We start from the raw sequence: 15,131 nt of genomic DNA, 5'->3' as shown, positions 1-15,131 counted from the left end.
GGCTTGAACTCTTCAACTGCGAGATCATGACCCGAGCCGAAGTCAGATGCTCAACCGACTGAGCCACCCAGGCGCCCCGATGTGTGACTCTTTGTGCTTACTCCTAGAGATCCATCTACATGCCTCTTCTCCTAATCACTTAGGCCCTGATTTTCCCATCTTTCTCCGCATAGGCCCTTGACCACACAACCAAGCCATTCACCAGTGTCCACGAGCCTATGTTTATTCTTCTCCTGGGCCACTTTTCTTTTTACAAAAGGGGCTGATGAGGTGCATGACCTGGAGCTCTGCCAAATGGGAGGACTTCAGAGTTATCCCTAAGTGGAGCTGTAGTGCAGCATTGGTCCATGTTGGCTCACACCCTCATGTTGAACCAACCCATTCAAGAATCAAGCTTGAACTCTTCCCCCTTCTATCGGCTGGTCCTAAGAGTCCCCCATTATGGCCATAGGTGTGAGCTGAGGAAAAGGTGCTAGGCAAGCAACGGTGGGTGACATGGGGACCTGAGCCACTTACCCATACAGCTTACTTTGCCTTCTGGCCCTGCTTCTGCCCAATTTTGTCTGTTCTTTTGTCTAGTAATGGGTTGTTTCGGACCCACCTGACTTTACGACTTGGTGAGTCTGATAGAATAAGGCTCATGATGGCTAGCTCTGGCCGGCCACATGGCCACTTGATGTCTCATGGCCACACCCACCATCTTAACCAGGACCTAGTAGTGGGCCAGGGACACTTTTCCGAATAGTGTATTGCTTTCTGTTGCAAATGTCATGGCCCTGCTCCCAAACCTTACGGATCTACACTGTGGTTCTCTTAGGGTTCATTACAAACTCTCCCTGGCATCTCTCCTCCAATCATAAATGCCTCCAGTACCATTAGCTGTGTGAGGCTAATGGAAGCATAGATATAGAACATTTCCATAGTACAGAAAGTTGTACTGGAGAGCACCACGCCTGGATCTAACAACTTACATGAAATACAGAGACTAGAGAAATACATGAAACAATACCACATGGATGCAATCATCCAAATACAGAATGTGGAAAATTCTACAGAACAGGTGACCCAGTTTCTTTAACAAATAAATATCATGGAATAAAGGGCGGTGGTGGTGGGAAGCTGCTGGAGATTAAAAGACACTTATGAGCCATATTAACCAAACACATCGTGTGGATTTTCACTGGATCTTGATTTGAACTAACTAACTGTAAAAGAGACATTTTTTTTTTTGAGACGAGCCAGTTAAGCAGCACATTGAGAGTGGAAATGCGATTTCATTCAAACGTGGCTGGGTAGAAGGACCCAAGTAGGAGTTTGTATTCATGATTCAATTGAGAAGAAAAACAAAGCTGGAAATAGCTTTATCTTAGTAATGTTAGCAACACGCTTCTCCAAATTTGCTGTGGAAGGAAAACTGAGCTTGGAAGAGCTTCAAGAGAAGCAGCCACATCACTGCAGGATGGTTAGGAAATCCACCCAGTGGGAGGCTGGAGATGAAAGGACAGCTGTCTCTTCCTTCACTTAGCCGGTGAGTCCTCAGCTCTTCACTTCCAGGGAGGCTTCCTGGCTTGCCTCACTGCCCTATTCCATGCCCTCCCCATTCCTGAAGGGTCTCCCTGCACTTCCCTCCTCACGGCCCTGCTCAAAGCCTCCTCTAACTGTGACACTGGCTGAGACTCCCAGACTTGCAGGGTAAGGGAGAGGGAGGGTGTGTGTCAAGGCCCTGAGCTGAGTCGGCGGAGCTCAGGGGATATAGGAACCCTAACGGAAGCCGGAACTCAGAGGCCAAAGAGGAGACTGGAAAGAAGTGGAAAGATGGAGAGGTCAGCAGCAGGAACCAGCAAGACCTTTAAGGCCACGGCAAGCGGTCTGCCTTTGTTGGAAAGCCCAAGGGAAGCCACAGCAGAGCTTTAAGCCAGGGAGAGGTTGCTATCCTCTCCTGCTGTGTGTTAGCTAAGCCTCACCTCTCCTTTGGAAGTACTGACATGTGCCTGCTGCCACACCTGACTCAGCAAGGTCTGGCAGGGCCACCTTAAGGCCGGATCACCTTAAGCAGTCCCCCTCCCCCCTCCCGCCCCCGCCCCCTGCACAGCCAATGCGCTGGGCGCTGGGGTGGCCTCAGTGCCCATGCCCCTCCGGCTGCTGCCCAGCTATGGCCAATCTGCTCCGGGCTGCGGCGACCTGGGGGCTGTTCCCCTGGAGGGGCTACTGCTCCGGGGGGACGCAGGTAGGTGGGGGGAAGCCCGCTACGGGTGGGCGGGCCAGCTACCAGGTTTATACCAGGCTTTGTGCTGCACCAGCACCCTGTGACCTTGAGCAGAGGATCACCGGGCTCACCCTGTGCCAAAGGTCGGTGTTGAGCGAGCCGAGCGGAGCCGAGGCCCCCACAGCTGCCACAGGTGGAGTGGGGGTGTAAAATGAAAAGCTTGTGGGCTCCAGGGCGCCCTCTTTGGGGCTCCCGAACGTAGACACATCTGAAACAATGCCCCGGGAGGTGAGGACGATGTGGGGTTGGGGGCGCCTCAGTTGACAGGCTGTGGAGTTTTTCCTTCCCGTCCTTCCGCGTCCACTGGTGTGCCTGGGGCAGTTTTGGAGGAAGCGCAGACGTAAGTAACCTTTCCGGGCCAAAGCAGGGCTGGCTGCGTTATGGAACCCTGTGATGCTCCTTTCTGTAGAGTGAATCTGGTTCCTATTTTTACCCAGGGGTTTTTTTCCCAAGTGAAACGTGGAGCCCGATGGTTCTGTTTGGAAAGGGGCACTCCCGTAGAGTGGGTTTGCTTCCAGGAGGCCCACTGGCAAGGCCAAGCTGTGCTGACCCTGGGGTGGTGTCAGTGGGGGGTGGGGCGGGGGAGGAGGCCAGAGGTGCTGGCAGCCCCTCCTCCACTCCCGGACCGCCACAGGGGCAGGGCTGTGGGCCCAGGTGTCTCTGAGTGACTCTTGGCTGCGTGTGTCTTCCCTGCAGGGTGAGCTCAGCAAGGGCTTTGTGGAGGCTCTGAAGGCGGTTGTGGGGAGCTCCCATGTGTCCACCGCTGTCGCCGTCCGCGAGCAGCATGGTCACGACGAGTCCATGCACAGGTGTGGGGGCCCCTTCCCCTATCAGAGCCCCGGGCTGGGAGTGAGAGTCCCGGGCTGTCTTCGCCCCCACCCATCTGTTTCTTGGGGGGTCTGGCATTCTTTACCTCTTCTCCACACCCATCCCTCACCCACTGTGCAGCCCCAGGCCCTGTGATGCCTCTGGGCTCCTTAGATGTGAGCAGGACCAGAGGGTACCATACTCCTCGAAGTTGCTGAGCGTCTTGTTCTAGGTGCCAACCTCCAGACGCCGTGGTGTGGCCCCAGAATGTGGAGCAGGTCAGCCAGCTGGCCGCCCTGTGCTACAGCCAAGGAGTGCCCATCATCCCATTTGGCACGGGCACTGGGCTTGAGGGTGGAGTCTGTGCGGTGCAGGTATGCAGGTCCCCCCCCCCCCCCCCCCCCCCCCCCCCCCCCCCCCCCCGGGCTCTGGCTCTCTCTCCCTTGTCACTTTTGTGGCTGCCTCCAGCCTGCCTTACCTGCAATCCTCGGGCTCTGGTCTGAGTGCCCGGAAGTCTGCCTTGAGATGGGGTCCTGTGGAATGTGGCCTAGCCCCGGGAAGTCCGAGGTCGACTTCCCCTTGGCCTCCCTCCCGTCAGGGCGGTGTCTGCATCAACCTGACCCACATGGACAAAATCCTGGAGCTGAATCTGGAAGACTTCTCTGTGGTGGTGGAGCCAGGCGTCACCCGCAAAGCTCTCAACACCCGTCTGCGGGACAGCGGCCTCTGGTTTCCCGTGGGTAGGCTGAAACTTGAAGCCCTTCCCCGGGCCCCTGAGGGCTCCCTGGTGGCGGTGCTGTTTCTAGGGTTTGAGGGGACTCTTCTGTCCCTGGGCGCCTGTCCCAGGCTGCCTTCTGCCCGCACTCTGCCCTCCAGACCCAGGTGCAGATGCCTCTCTCTGTGGCATGGTGGCCACTGGGGCCTCGGGCACCAATGCCGTGCGCTATGGCACCATGCGGGAGAATGTGCTGAACCTGGAGGTGGTGCTGCCTGGCGGTGAGCTGCTTCATACCGCAGGCCTAGGCCGTCATTTCCGGTGAGCGTCTTCTACGCATGGCAATGGGGCCTCCCGGATTGGTGGGCCAGGCTTCTGAGGGGTCTGAAACTCCTGTCGCGTGGGCCAGGGTTGAAGGTTTCCTGCACCAATTAGGGCTGTGCAAAAGAACATCTGCCTTGCTGGCAGGCTGGGCCGGCTCCCTACCTGGCAGGGGCCTGGCGGACAGTGCTGGGCTTCCAGACCAGGCTCGGGGCTGGAGACCGATCGTCTCAGGCCCTGGCCACTCGCCTACCTTGCGTGTCCCCGGGGTCCAGGAAGAGCGCAGCTGGCTACAACCTCACAGGGCTCTTTGTGGGCTCTGAGGGGACACTAGGACTCATCACAGCTGCCACTCTGCGTCTGCATCCTGCCCCTGAGGCCACAGTGGTCGCCACCTGTGCATTCCCCAGTGTCCGGGCAGCCGTGGACAGCACTGTTCACATCCTCCAGGCTGCGGTGCCCGTGGCCCGCATTGGTGAGCCGGGACTGAGCAGTCTGGGTGGGCTCCCTGGAAGAGGTCCCTCTCGAAGTCTGGGCTTCGGCTCACCTGCCCTCTCCTTGGCCCCAGAGTTTCTGGACGACGTCACGATGGATGCCTGCAACAAGCACAGCCAGCTGAACTGCTCCGTGGCGCCCACTCTCTTCCTCGAGTTCCATGGTTCCGAGCAGGTCCTGGCCGAGCAGCTACAGCGAGCAGGTGTGCTGGGGTGCTGTGGGGTGGGGGGCACAGGCTGGTCCCGATTAAGGCCGCGTGTCAACCTGCCTCCCCCTGCAGAGGAGATCACCCAGGACAATGGAGCCTTCCACTTCTCGTCGGCCAAGGAGGCTGAGGAGCGCGGCCGGCTCTGGGCAGCGCGGCACAGTGCCTGGTACGCAGTGCTGGCCCTGCGGCCGGGCTGCAAGGTGAGCTGGGCTGGGGTGGAGGCGGCGCCCACAGGCCGGGCCAGCACCCTGTGCTCGGCCCACCGCACTGCTGTCCAGAGCGGCAGGCTCAGACCCACAGGGGGCAGGAGTGCCCCAACCCAGCTGCTACTCAGACACTGTCGAGTGGGAGAGTAGTTGTCCGCCAGACCCTCCAGAGGGAACCCCCGCCTGCGCAGGGCCCTGGGCACAGGCACAGAGAGGGTGCGCTTAGGGTTGGTGAACACGGAACAGAAGCCGCCTGGAGAAAGATGATGACGCGGAAGGTGTCAGCCGACAGCAAGGGGAGGCTGGGCTTCGGGAGCCGGAGTGCAGACTAGGCGGTGTGGGCAGCTGGGGGTCCTGCATATGGGGCCGGGCGGGGATGGAGGGGAGGGCTGTGAAAGCCTCCGCAGGCAGGGCAGAGAGCCCCCTCTGGCCAGCTGTCTGGTCGTACAGGCCTAGACAAAAACAGTTTTTGTGTGTGAGGCCGTCCTTAGCCTCGACCACAATGACCTCTTACCTCTGAGCCAGCGGGGGGTGGGGGCGTGGAGAACCTCACAAACCTGCCCCGACCTAGGGCTATTCCACCGACGTGTGCGTGCCCATCTCCCGGCTGCCAGAGATCCTGGTGCAGACCAAGGAGGACCTGAAGGCCCAGGGACTCACAGGTCCGCATGCCCGCTGCTGGAGCGCCGTGGGGGTGGGTAGCGGGAGGGCTGGCCCGGGGCCGCAGCTCTGTCGTCTGGGCCCCCAGGAGCCATCCTTGGACACGTGGGTGATGGCAATTTCCACTGCCTCCTGCTGGTGGACCCAGAGGACCCCGAGGAGCTCCACAGGGTCAAGGCCTTTTCAGAACTGCTGGGCAGGTGAGAGCAAAGCCCAGGGAGGGCAGCTGGGAGGTGGTGGGAGGAACGCTGCTGAGAATCTCTTCATTGCCACCTCCCCCCCCCTCCCAGGCGGGCACTGGCACTCCATGGGACATGTACTGGGGAACATGGCATTGGGCTGGGCAAGCGCCAGCTGCTACAGGAGGAGGTAGGTGCCGTGGGCATGGAGACCATGCGGCGGCTGAAGGCCATGCTGGATCCCCGAGGCCTCATGAACCCAGGCAAGGTGCTGTGAGGGCCTGAAAGCACTTGGCCCACGAGCCCCCAGACAGTGGAACCTCCTGTTCTGGAACCTTTCTTCTTGCCACAGAACAGTTCCGCCTCCGCCCAGACCTGCAGGGGGCTTGCCTGCCTTCCCCTTGGTCTGAGCCTCGCTGCTGCTGGGGGCCAGCTCCCTTAGCCTGACTCCACGTGCCTGGTGACAGGAACGCTCCTTTCCTGGTGTGGGAAGGGATCCCCCACTTTACGTTGATAGGCTTCCCTGGGCCCCTAAAGCAAACCAGAGCCCCATTTGCAGCAGTCTGGAGATGAGCAGGCAGCCCCTATGCATGGCCTCCTGTGCCCGCCTCCCTCCCACCCCCGTCAGGTTCTCTGTCCTGTGGCCAGTGATATCCTCAGCCCTCGTTCTGGGCCTGTCCTTGGACTTACTGCAGCCTGGGGAGGGGATGGTGCTTAGGCTACAGAAGGTTGCTTTCAGGGACCCAGGTCCCTGTCCCAACTGCTGTTTGTGAGAAGCTGAGAGCCCGAGGATTTGCCCATGGTCACCATGAGCCTGGACCGAGCCCAAGAACATTCTGAACATGTTCTTCAAGTGGCTGTTGCCAATCAATGGAAATGGAAGTGAAATTATTCTGCTTGTATTATACTTCTCCATGGTGTGATGTATTACATTACTAGCTCCCCCCCCTCCCCAAGTCAGGTCTGCCCACCCTGGGGATCCCTGGTGAGACCACTCAGTCCGTGTACTTCAGCTGTTCCCAAGCCCACAAGAGGGCGCCCACCACCATGGCATCTGCTCTGGGCAGAGGCACCCAGGACTCCCCTGTCCAGGGCCTACAATTCTCTGCCCTGGGTACCCCTACTTCCCCAGGTTGAGGTGGGGGGAGGCTTGGTGTCCCGGAAGCCAATCTCTAAATCCCATCCCAGGAGCCTATCATGTGGGCCCATCTCCCTCACCCCCTTGGACTTGGCCTCTGAATAAAGATGAGCAAAGCAGGGAAACCAGTGGGACTCTCCATCTCACCTCACCCCTACTCTCCTGAGCCACCACTGAGCTCCTTCCCTGCCTCCACCCCACGGGCCCCTCCCAACTTTCCCCATCAGCTGTCTAGGCTCTGGGCAGAGGCCGCCCTTCTGGGACTCCTCAGCCCAGCATGATTCTCGGAAGCCCCTCTCCTCACTGGACTGAGCCCCGTTTGCTCCTCCGTGACATTTCCAGCCCTGGGCTGTGAGCACTGTGCCGAGGGCTGGTGTGGGGGCAAGCCTCATTGCCTCTCCCCAAACCACCCTGGTACACGAACTACCTAAGTGTTAGCTGCATGCATTCTGGACAAACAGCTCTCTAGTACCCCCACCCCCCCACCCCGCCCCGCAAATGGACTGCCTCACCCCCAAGCCCAGGGGAGAAGCCTGCAATGGAGGCTTCTCCCCTTACTGGGCAGAGATCTACTTTGATGAAAGAACAAGCACACTGTTCACTGAAATACCAGCCCCTGAAGATTCAAGTGACTATTTTTGCCTTATTGTCTTTGTGTGTGTACTTTCTGGAGAGCCATCTGGAGTGGAGTTACACACTTCTTGGCACCATTTACCTGCAGAATTCAGCACCTATCTCCTAAGCATAAGGACCTTCTCTTAAAAACCTCAACACCGTTGAAGGGCTACTAGATGGTCTTAGTAAGGTGCAACTGCCCGGGAAGCCCCCCCCCCCCCCAAGCGTGCTGAGCCCTTAGCAGAGAGAGGGGGATGGAAGTCACCTTGAGATTCCAGCTGACTCCCTGCCCGCCCAGGAAGAGAGACAGCGACCTGGAAGGAGCATGACAGAGACCAGGCCTACCTGGGAAGCTGGGACTAGCCTGTTCAACCCCCGCCTGAGGGGCCTGCAATCCGGGTGAATTCTGGAGGCCAGTGCAGCCAGCAGAGGGCTGCCATGTGCCGGGTGGGAGTGGAAGTTGCTGGGGGGTGGGGACAGGCACCAGCCCCAGGAGCCTGGAACAGCGCCCGGCCGGCGTGGGCTCCAGCCTGCCCCACTGGGTCACGACCGTTTGGCTCACCCAGGGCCAAGCCTCCAAGGTGGTCATAAAGGTCTCTGCCTGCAGGCCCAGGGGTCAAGCAAGGAGATCTTCGGGGCCGGCTTTGCTGGAGGAATTAAATTTAGAACAGGGAGACACAGTTGCCAGGCAGAAGCGGGAGGTGCTGTGAAGAGAACAGTGCTCTCTGCGATGACAGAGCTGAGAGAGCCTGCTACGCATGTGCCAGGGGCTTCCGGGCACATTCTCTGACCCTCACGGTCACCTCCCAACTGTCCCCGCTCACATGGGATTGAAACTGAAGTTCAGAAGAACAAAGTTGTTTCTCTGAGATCATTCTGCCCAACAGAGGAGCCCACATGCAGACCGTTTAGAGCTCATGTTCTTGTCACCGTAGCGATGGTCGGTCCCCGGGGGTCCCCACCATGATGCTAAGGCCCAGGCTCAGACCCACAAGGTCTTCTTCGGCGTTTCTGAATGTGCTGAGCGTGCCTGTGCCCCAGTTCACGTTTGCCCCCTGGCCCGCAAGGCCCCTGCCCAGAGTAGGTGCTTTAGGAAGCTTCTGACAGATGTTGGACAGTCCGCCGAGCACAAGAGGGGCCCGAGGAGGAGTTGGAGCAGAGAAGCTTGAGGCATCTCCCTCCGGAGCTCTCCTTCACAGGCTCTGCAGGAGGCTCCGGAATGCTGCTCCAGGAGCCGGTCTGGCCCGGGGACAGAGGCCGGGCATGCGCCGCTCCCCCTGCCCTGAGCTTCCCGCCCGGCTTTAGGTGTGCCAACTCTTGTGAGCCCTGAGTGGCTGGTTCCAGTTCAAGGGCTCTGAGCTGGCTCGGCCCCAAACAGGGCCTCTTTCTGGGCCTCAATGAAGCATGCCCATGAGTCAGCACTGAGATGTAGACTGAGCAACAGGCAGGGCAGGACAGGACGTGGGACGGGGAGCGGAGGATGAAGGAAGGCAGGGGTGGGGGTGGGGGAGTGAGGGGACTGGGCCAATACCTGGAGGAATCCGCATCCTCGCAGCCTCCGCTGGCTGCGCGATCTCTGCCCCCGCAGATCCTTCCTGAAGAGTTCTGTCACGGCCACGCCACAGGTGATGGCAGATGGACTCCATGATGCCTGGGAGGGTCAGTAAATCTGAAGGACTCGGGTGTGACCTGCCAGGCCCCCCTGCCCAGGCATGACTGCTCTGAGGACCACTTCACACGCCTGCAGCGCCAAGCCTGGAGGAAGTTGCTAAGGATGTAGGTGAGGGAGCGGGGGACAGGCCTTCAAGCCCCATTTCCTGGTCGTGTAACGATTACCTCAGTAAAATAAAGTCACACACTGCATCTTTTATTAGACATTTTAATACCATATCAAAACACCTTGACTAATGAAGAAAGCTTTGTCTCCAAGCTTTGAACATTTTTTTTAAACATTTTATAAGGTTTTTTTTTTTTTGTATTTTAATATATAAATACAGAAACCTATCTTGCATGGGCTGATGCCACGTGTGAACATCAATGGCTAAAATGTTCTCAAACAGAGTGCCTGAAAACAGGGGTAACTGTACATATTCCTTTAATAAGTCTTTTGTCTGTTTAAGTTTTCTGGAAAAAAAAATCCACAAGGGTCTAAGAAAAATGTTCAGGCATTTTTGCAGGACACTTGTGATTGTTAAATCCTCTGAACTGACCAGAACCAGGAGGGGAGGGAGGAAGAGGAAAAGGAAAAGGAGAGGAGTAGGTCCTTGACGGTTTGTTTTTTTTGGCAATAAAGTTACATATCAGGGTCCTGGGGGAGAAATGTGCAAAACCAAGCCAGAAGAATGGAGGAAAAAAAAACAACCCCAAAATACCCAAGGCAGAGTGGTTGGTGATAGAGAGGGCCAGTGGGGGTGCCGGGCATGGGAGGAGGCCACGTGTGCCTGCTCCTGGGCCATCGGGGCGTGTGGCCCTGCTCGGTTCTGTCACTGAGTGGGTTCTAGCTGGGCAGCAGACAGCAATCTGTAAACATCACGAGGGAAAACACCAGTCGACACTAGACTTTTTTTTTATAATTTTTTTTTTTTTTGTAAACACTTTAGACAGACCCACAACGCCTTTCAAAGGTGAAAAAGAAAATGCCCTTTCCCTCCTGGGATGAGGGGTGAGGGGAAGGATGGCGGTTGATTCTTTCTTCTCTCAAACTCGCTCTCATCCATTTGGTGTCCTCAGGGAGAAAGGGAGAACCATTCTCTGGAAGTCAGTGCAGAAGGGGTGCCCTGTTCCCACTGGTGTCCCCAGCTCAGCTCTGCCCGTGTCCGATGCCTCCTCTCGGGAACGGGGGCTGGCCGGTCCCTGTGTGGATCGTAACACGTAAGTCGCGCCGTGTCGGCGAGGCCGGCCGCGTGCATCCTGCCGAGGCTGGCCGGGCGTCTGTGGTTCCGCTCCGGGGCCCGAAGCCAGAAGTCACGCCGGGATTTGGACTCCCGCTCCGGCGCCGGCCCAGTCCCTCTGCCTCACTCTCACCCTTGCTTTTTCTTCTCCCCATGTCCTCAGTTTTTGAGGGGAAGGTAAAAAGAGCAAATGTCCCTGATTTGTCTGACATCATCAGCTGTTCTGGGAGTTTACTTGGAATAAATAAAATAAACCTAATGAAGAACAAAGGAAGACAAAACAAACAAAAACAAGGGAGAGAGAGAGAAGAAAAGAGGCCCCAAAACCTTTGGATGTGAGATGAGGTGGAGTCAGGGTTTTGGTTTCCCTGGGGTTTTTGTCTGTTTGCCAGAAAAAAAGAAAGTGCTAGCCCAGGACTCGCAAGGGACAGGTGGGATGGGGGACGGGCGAGGATGGTCAGCAGAAAAGCAAGGTGCCCTGGGGAAGAAAGGGACAGTCAGACTGGACGGTTATACAGGGGACCACGTGTGCACATCTGGAGGGAAAGGTAGTCATGCTGGCCTACTGTGGCTGATTCATCTGGAAGCGGATGAGTGTGTGAGGGTAGGCGAGAGTATGTGGGTGTGAGTATGTGTGAGTGTGGCTGTGTGTGAGCGTGAGGGAGGTGGCCTGCGGGCAGAAGAGCAGCGGTTAAGGTGATCACTGATGAGCACCACAGAGGACAGGGCACTGTCCCACAGGGTGTCTTGTTTAGTAAGTCTGATGTCCACCCCTGTCCCCGAAGAGGCGGAGACCCCGAGACGCAGGCTTGACTCGGGCCGCCCCTCACGCACAAGGCGGGGCTGGTGAGAACCCAGTGTCGGTCCCCTCCCACCCGGCACCTTCCGAGGGGGTCTTTCTGAACCTTCCTCAGGGAGATTCACTCTAGATGTCTGCACACACTGGCCTCTTTCCAAAGAACCTAGTTCTGCTGAAGCTCCCCTTCATAACCATGGGAGTTTGTACTTCCTGTCCTTCCTGGAGAATCACCTCCCCCACAGAACCACTGACGAGATGCTCCCCTACCTCCAGGCCCCAGAGTGACTTGAGCCTCGGCCTTGAGCCCGGAGCACCCCCAACCACAGGCTCACCTTTGAGAGGAGTCAGCAAGCGAGCCCAGCAGGGTCAGTCCGCAGGATGTTCTGGACAAGATCTGTTCACTTCAAACCACGAATCTATGCAACTGAGGCAGGGAGGTGGCAAGGGGAGACAGGTTACCCGTGGACCAAGCCACTCCTTACAGGGCGCTCTCCAAGGGTCAGGCTTCTGATCAGGAGTTTGCTAAATCTCACTTGCTCTCGCCTCAGGGAAAAACAAGCGTGTCCCCATACACCCACATTTTGAAGCAGGAAGGAGAGAACCAGGACGGATCTTGGCTCAGCCCGAGGCATCAGCCCGGCACGATGGGTACAGGATTGGGCGGATCTGGGTGCCGGCAGGAAACGGCGAGTGTGGCCCTGAGAGGGACCAAGGCCTCGCCTACATGGGGGTTCGAGAGAGGCAACAGCTACCAGGGGGAAGGTGAGAGCTGGAGGGCCAGGCAGGGCAGTGAGCCCACCATCTCTCGGGCTTAAAGCACAAGCAGATGGAAACCAAGACCCAGCAGGCTGGCCGTTGCTCTGGGCACTGGGGTCCCGGGAACCCCTTCTTCCATCAAAGGGACAGCCTGAGGCTCCCTCCCTGGTGGGACCTTCAGGAGATCCCCAGGCTCTACGGAGCTTGGTCAGCTGTGGTGGGCACACGGCATGGAGCCTGTCCCAGAGAAGTGGGAAGGGGAGGCCCAGCCCTCCAGCTTAGGGACATTGCTGGGGAGGGCCAGAGAGGAGGCTAACAGTGAAACCCTGGTCTCCAGTGTTCACAGAAAGGACCATTTGAACCAGACAGGGAACAGAGATTGCCCAAAACAGCTTTCTGACTTATGTACCAACATAGGGCAATTTTCAAAGACAGGAACCAGGTAGATAATTTGCATCGTTCTCCCCCAGAGCCAAAGATTTCTATCTTCTGATTCTGAGTGGTGCCTTCTGGGGACACTGGAGCAATCTGTGCTGGGCCCAGGCCAAGAGCACCCCCTCACCCCACCCCGACCTGGAGCCTCTCATAAACTGGCCACGTCCGGGTACCAGGAGCCACGACCACCTCATGGCCAACAGCCCTGTGAATCGGGCTTTGGGAAAGCCCGCGTGTCAGGAGAAGCTCTGGGACTCAAGGAGCCGAGAGCAGATGGCACAGAGCATCCTCCTGTCTTGGGTAAGGAGGTGTCTTCTTTCCAGCTGGAAACAAGAACGAGGCTCATACTGGAGCCTGAGGACAAATCTCAGCCCCGCTAATTATAGCAGCTTTCAGTGCCGTGGCCCCACAGGTAGTGGCTATTCCTGCCTCTGGCCCTCTGGGGAGAAGGGGCGGGTGCAGGGGCGGCTCGCACACCCCTCCCTGTTGCCTCTCTGGCACAGATGACGGTCCTCACACCGTGGAGGAGAGGGGCCCGCGGAGGAAGATAAGGCTCAAGGAGACGGATGGCGAATCAACCTTCCAGGCGGGGTCCTAAGTGCCTCCAACCTGTGGGGTTCCACGGGTCTCCCCGTCAGCCCCCACCCTCCAGGCCATCAGACCAGAGACCTGCTCTGCCCTACACTTGGCATGTTCAGACCTTCTATCTGCGGGCCTCTGCTTCGACCCCTCTCAGAGCCCTTGGCAGGGAGGAGAGGTCATCCCGCAACCAAAGGGGACAGAATGGCTAGTGCTGAGGGTCCGTCCTTCTCTCCCCCACCTGCACAGAAGGAGCCCTCTGGGGTCTCGGATGGGGCTGAGCTGGCCCTGCCGACCCTTTCGTACCTTTTGTGATAAATGCACAGGCAGGGCAGCCTGGCTATCGTGTCCCCCTGAAGCAGCTCCTCCAGGCAGATCACACACTCACCCGCGTCTTTAGTCAGCACGTCATCTGCAAAGGGAGGACAGAGGAGAGTGGGAGAGGGTCAGTCGCCAGCAGACAGGTGGCGCAAGGCAGGCAGGGGTCTAGGAGCTGGTTGGGACCGCCTGGGTCCCCTGAAGTGGGCAAGGCTCTGTGGGCGACACAGAAGACCAAGGGTACCTTGACCTGAAGGTACTGCAGAGACAAGACACGCACACGGCACATGAATTATCTGAAGACGGATGGGATTAATCACCAAACGAGGGGCAGAGGATGGAGGCTGAAAAGGGCTGGGAGGGGTACAGGCACGTAGCAGAGGCAAACTATTTCCCTGAACGGAGCGTCCCCCAGACAGACACACAGACCAGGGGCTGCGTGGAGTTCTGGTTTGGAAAAGCATGGTACGGGTACGAGGCAAGAGGGAACGGAAGAGACAGGTGCTCGGCAACTACTCATGAGTGCACAACAGCCAACAGGTGGAATCAGCCCATATCCCCCACCCAACTGGTCAGTGGATAAACAGACGTGGGCCATCTACACTGTGGAATATTACTCAGCCGTGAAAAGGAGCGAAGAACCAAGGTAGGCCACGATGTGGACAGACTGCAAAAACACCGTGCTGAGAAGGCAGACACAAAAAGTCACCTACTGAACGATTCCATTATGTGAAATGTGCACGACAGGCCAATGTGGACAAAAAGCAGATCAGGGGCTGGGGCAGGAGGGGACGGGGAGTGGCTTTTTTACGGGTGAGGGGTTTTCTTTTTCTCCCTTTTGGATGGTAAGAACACTTACCACAAGATCTACCCTCTCAACAGACTTTCAAGTGTGCACTACACTGTTGCTAACTGGAGGCACGACGCTGTGCACCAGCTCTCCAGAGCTGCTTCATCTGGCACGACTGAAACGCCACACCCCCTGAAAGGCGACTCCCCGTTTCCCTATCCCTCAGCCCCTGGCGACCGCCACGCTATCCTCTGGCTCTTTGAGAAGGGCTCTATTTTAGATACCTCACGAAAGTACAATCGTGCCAGGCGTTTTCTTCCAAAAATGTGTAACTAGATGGAGATGATGGTTGCACAACACTGCGAATGTCCTGAACGCTACTAGGTTGTGCAATTCAATTTAAAAAGGAGAAAAAGGCCCCCCACAGAAAAGAATGAATGGAAGGAAGCTACCGCACACCACAGGCCCCTAGCACAGCCACAGCTGGAAAGGCCTGGGCAGAATAGGGAGACACCATGGCTGAGTCGGCAGCCCTTTATTAAATTTCTGTGACATTCTGGGCACTGGCAAGTCAGTGAATAAGTCACAGTCCCAGGATCGAAGTCCTAATCTCACAGGGGAGGCTGACAAGAAAATGGAAACAAACAGCCACAGGAATTTTTAGGAAGCCTGACGATGCCCACAGGCCCAGGTGTGAGAGTATGGCAGATGCCTGCCTTATCAGGGCAGAGACTGTTCAGGGAAGGACATCCCAGGCAAAGGGAACAGTACCCAAGCATCGGGAACCGCAGGAAGCTTGCTATGGCCTCTGCAGAGAGACGCAGGGTCTTACGGGGAGGTGGGACCAACTCCCTCGGGACGGACTCGTGTTCTGCTGTGGTGCCTAGGCTTCATCTGGTTCACTGGGAGGCCCTGGAGACACGGTCTGATCATGTCTGGTCTCTGCTGACTAG

General features: G+C 57.5%; 2 protein-coding genes across 3 annotated transcripts in view; one reads left to right on the top strand and one right to left on the bottom strand.

The window, feature by feature from the left end:
* Positions 1-2,104: 2,104 nt before the first annotated feature.
* On the top strand, positions 2,105-8,343 carry LDHD (lactate dehydrogenase D). 2 transcript variants are annotated; one of them, XM_049622623.1, is made up of 11 exons: positions 2,105-2,227; positions 2,963-3,075; positions 3,306-3,447; positions 3,672-3,813; positions 3,950-4,109; positions 4,385-4,584; positions 4,678-4,806; positions 4,885-5,012; positions 5,590-5,680; positions 5,767-5,878; positions 5,969-8,343. In XM_049622623.1, exons 1-11 carry the CDS (start codon positions 2,153-2,155, stop codon positions 6,132-6,134), a joined length of 1,458 nt encoding a protein of 485 aa, XP_049478580.1. In that variant the 5' UTR covers positions 2,105-2,152; the 3' UTR covers positions 6,135-8,343. The 2 variants fall into 2 exon arrangements, with proteins under 2 accessions (XP_049478580.1, XP_049478581.1); XM_049622624.1 differs by having other exon boundaries at positions 4,316-4,584.
* A 990-nt stretch (positions 8,344-9,333) lies between these two features.
* Positions 9,334-15,131, bottom strand: part of ZNRF1 (zinc and ring finger 1) — a 102,228-nt gene continuing 96,430 nt past the window's right edge. The window contains exons 3-5 of the mRNA XM_049622629.1: positions 13,377-13,482; positions 11,633-11,724; positions 9,334-10,463 (exon numbers count right to left, since the gene is read on the bottom strand). Of these exons, the coding sequence (XP_049478586.1) occupies positions 11,667-11,724; positions 13,377-13,482 (164 nt within the window). The 3' untranslated portion in view covers positions 9,334-10,463; positions 11,633-11,666. The remainder of the gene's footprint in view (positions 10,464-11,632; positions 11,725-13,376; positions 13,483-15,131) is intronic.

The sequence above is a fragment of the Panthera uncia genome, assembly GCF_023721935.1.
Source record: "Panthera uncia isolate 11264 chromosome E2 unlocalized genomic scaffold, Puncia_PCG_1.0 HiC_scaffold_20, whole genome shotgun sequence".
NCBI lineage: Eukaryota > Metazoa > Chordata > Mammalia > Carnivora > Felidae > Panthera > Panthera uncia.
The sequence above is the reverse complement of the archived record's forward strand: the minus strand, read 5'-3'. Positions and strand labels throughout refer to the sequence as shown.

Excerpts from the sequence above, each read along its gene's own strand:
- LDHD (XM_049622624.1), top strand. The coding sequence starts at position 2,153 with ATGGCCAATCTGCTCCGGGCTGCGGCGACCTGGGGGCTGTTCCCCTGG. Across the intron at positions 2,228-2,962 it reads ACTGCTCCGGGGGGACGCAG|GGTGAGCTCAGCAAGGGCTT; the intron begins GTAGGTGGGGGG and ends TCTTCCCTGCAG. Across the intron at positions 3,814-3,949 it reads CGGCCTCTGGTTTCCCGTGG|ACCCAGGTGCAGATGCCTCT; the intron begins GTAGGCTGAAAC and ends TCTGCCCTCCAG.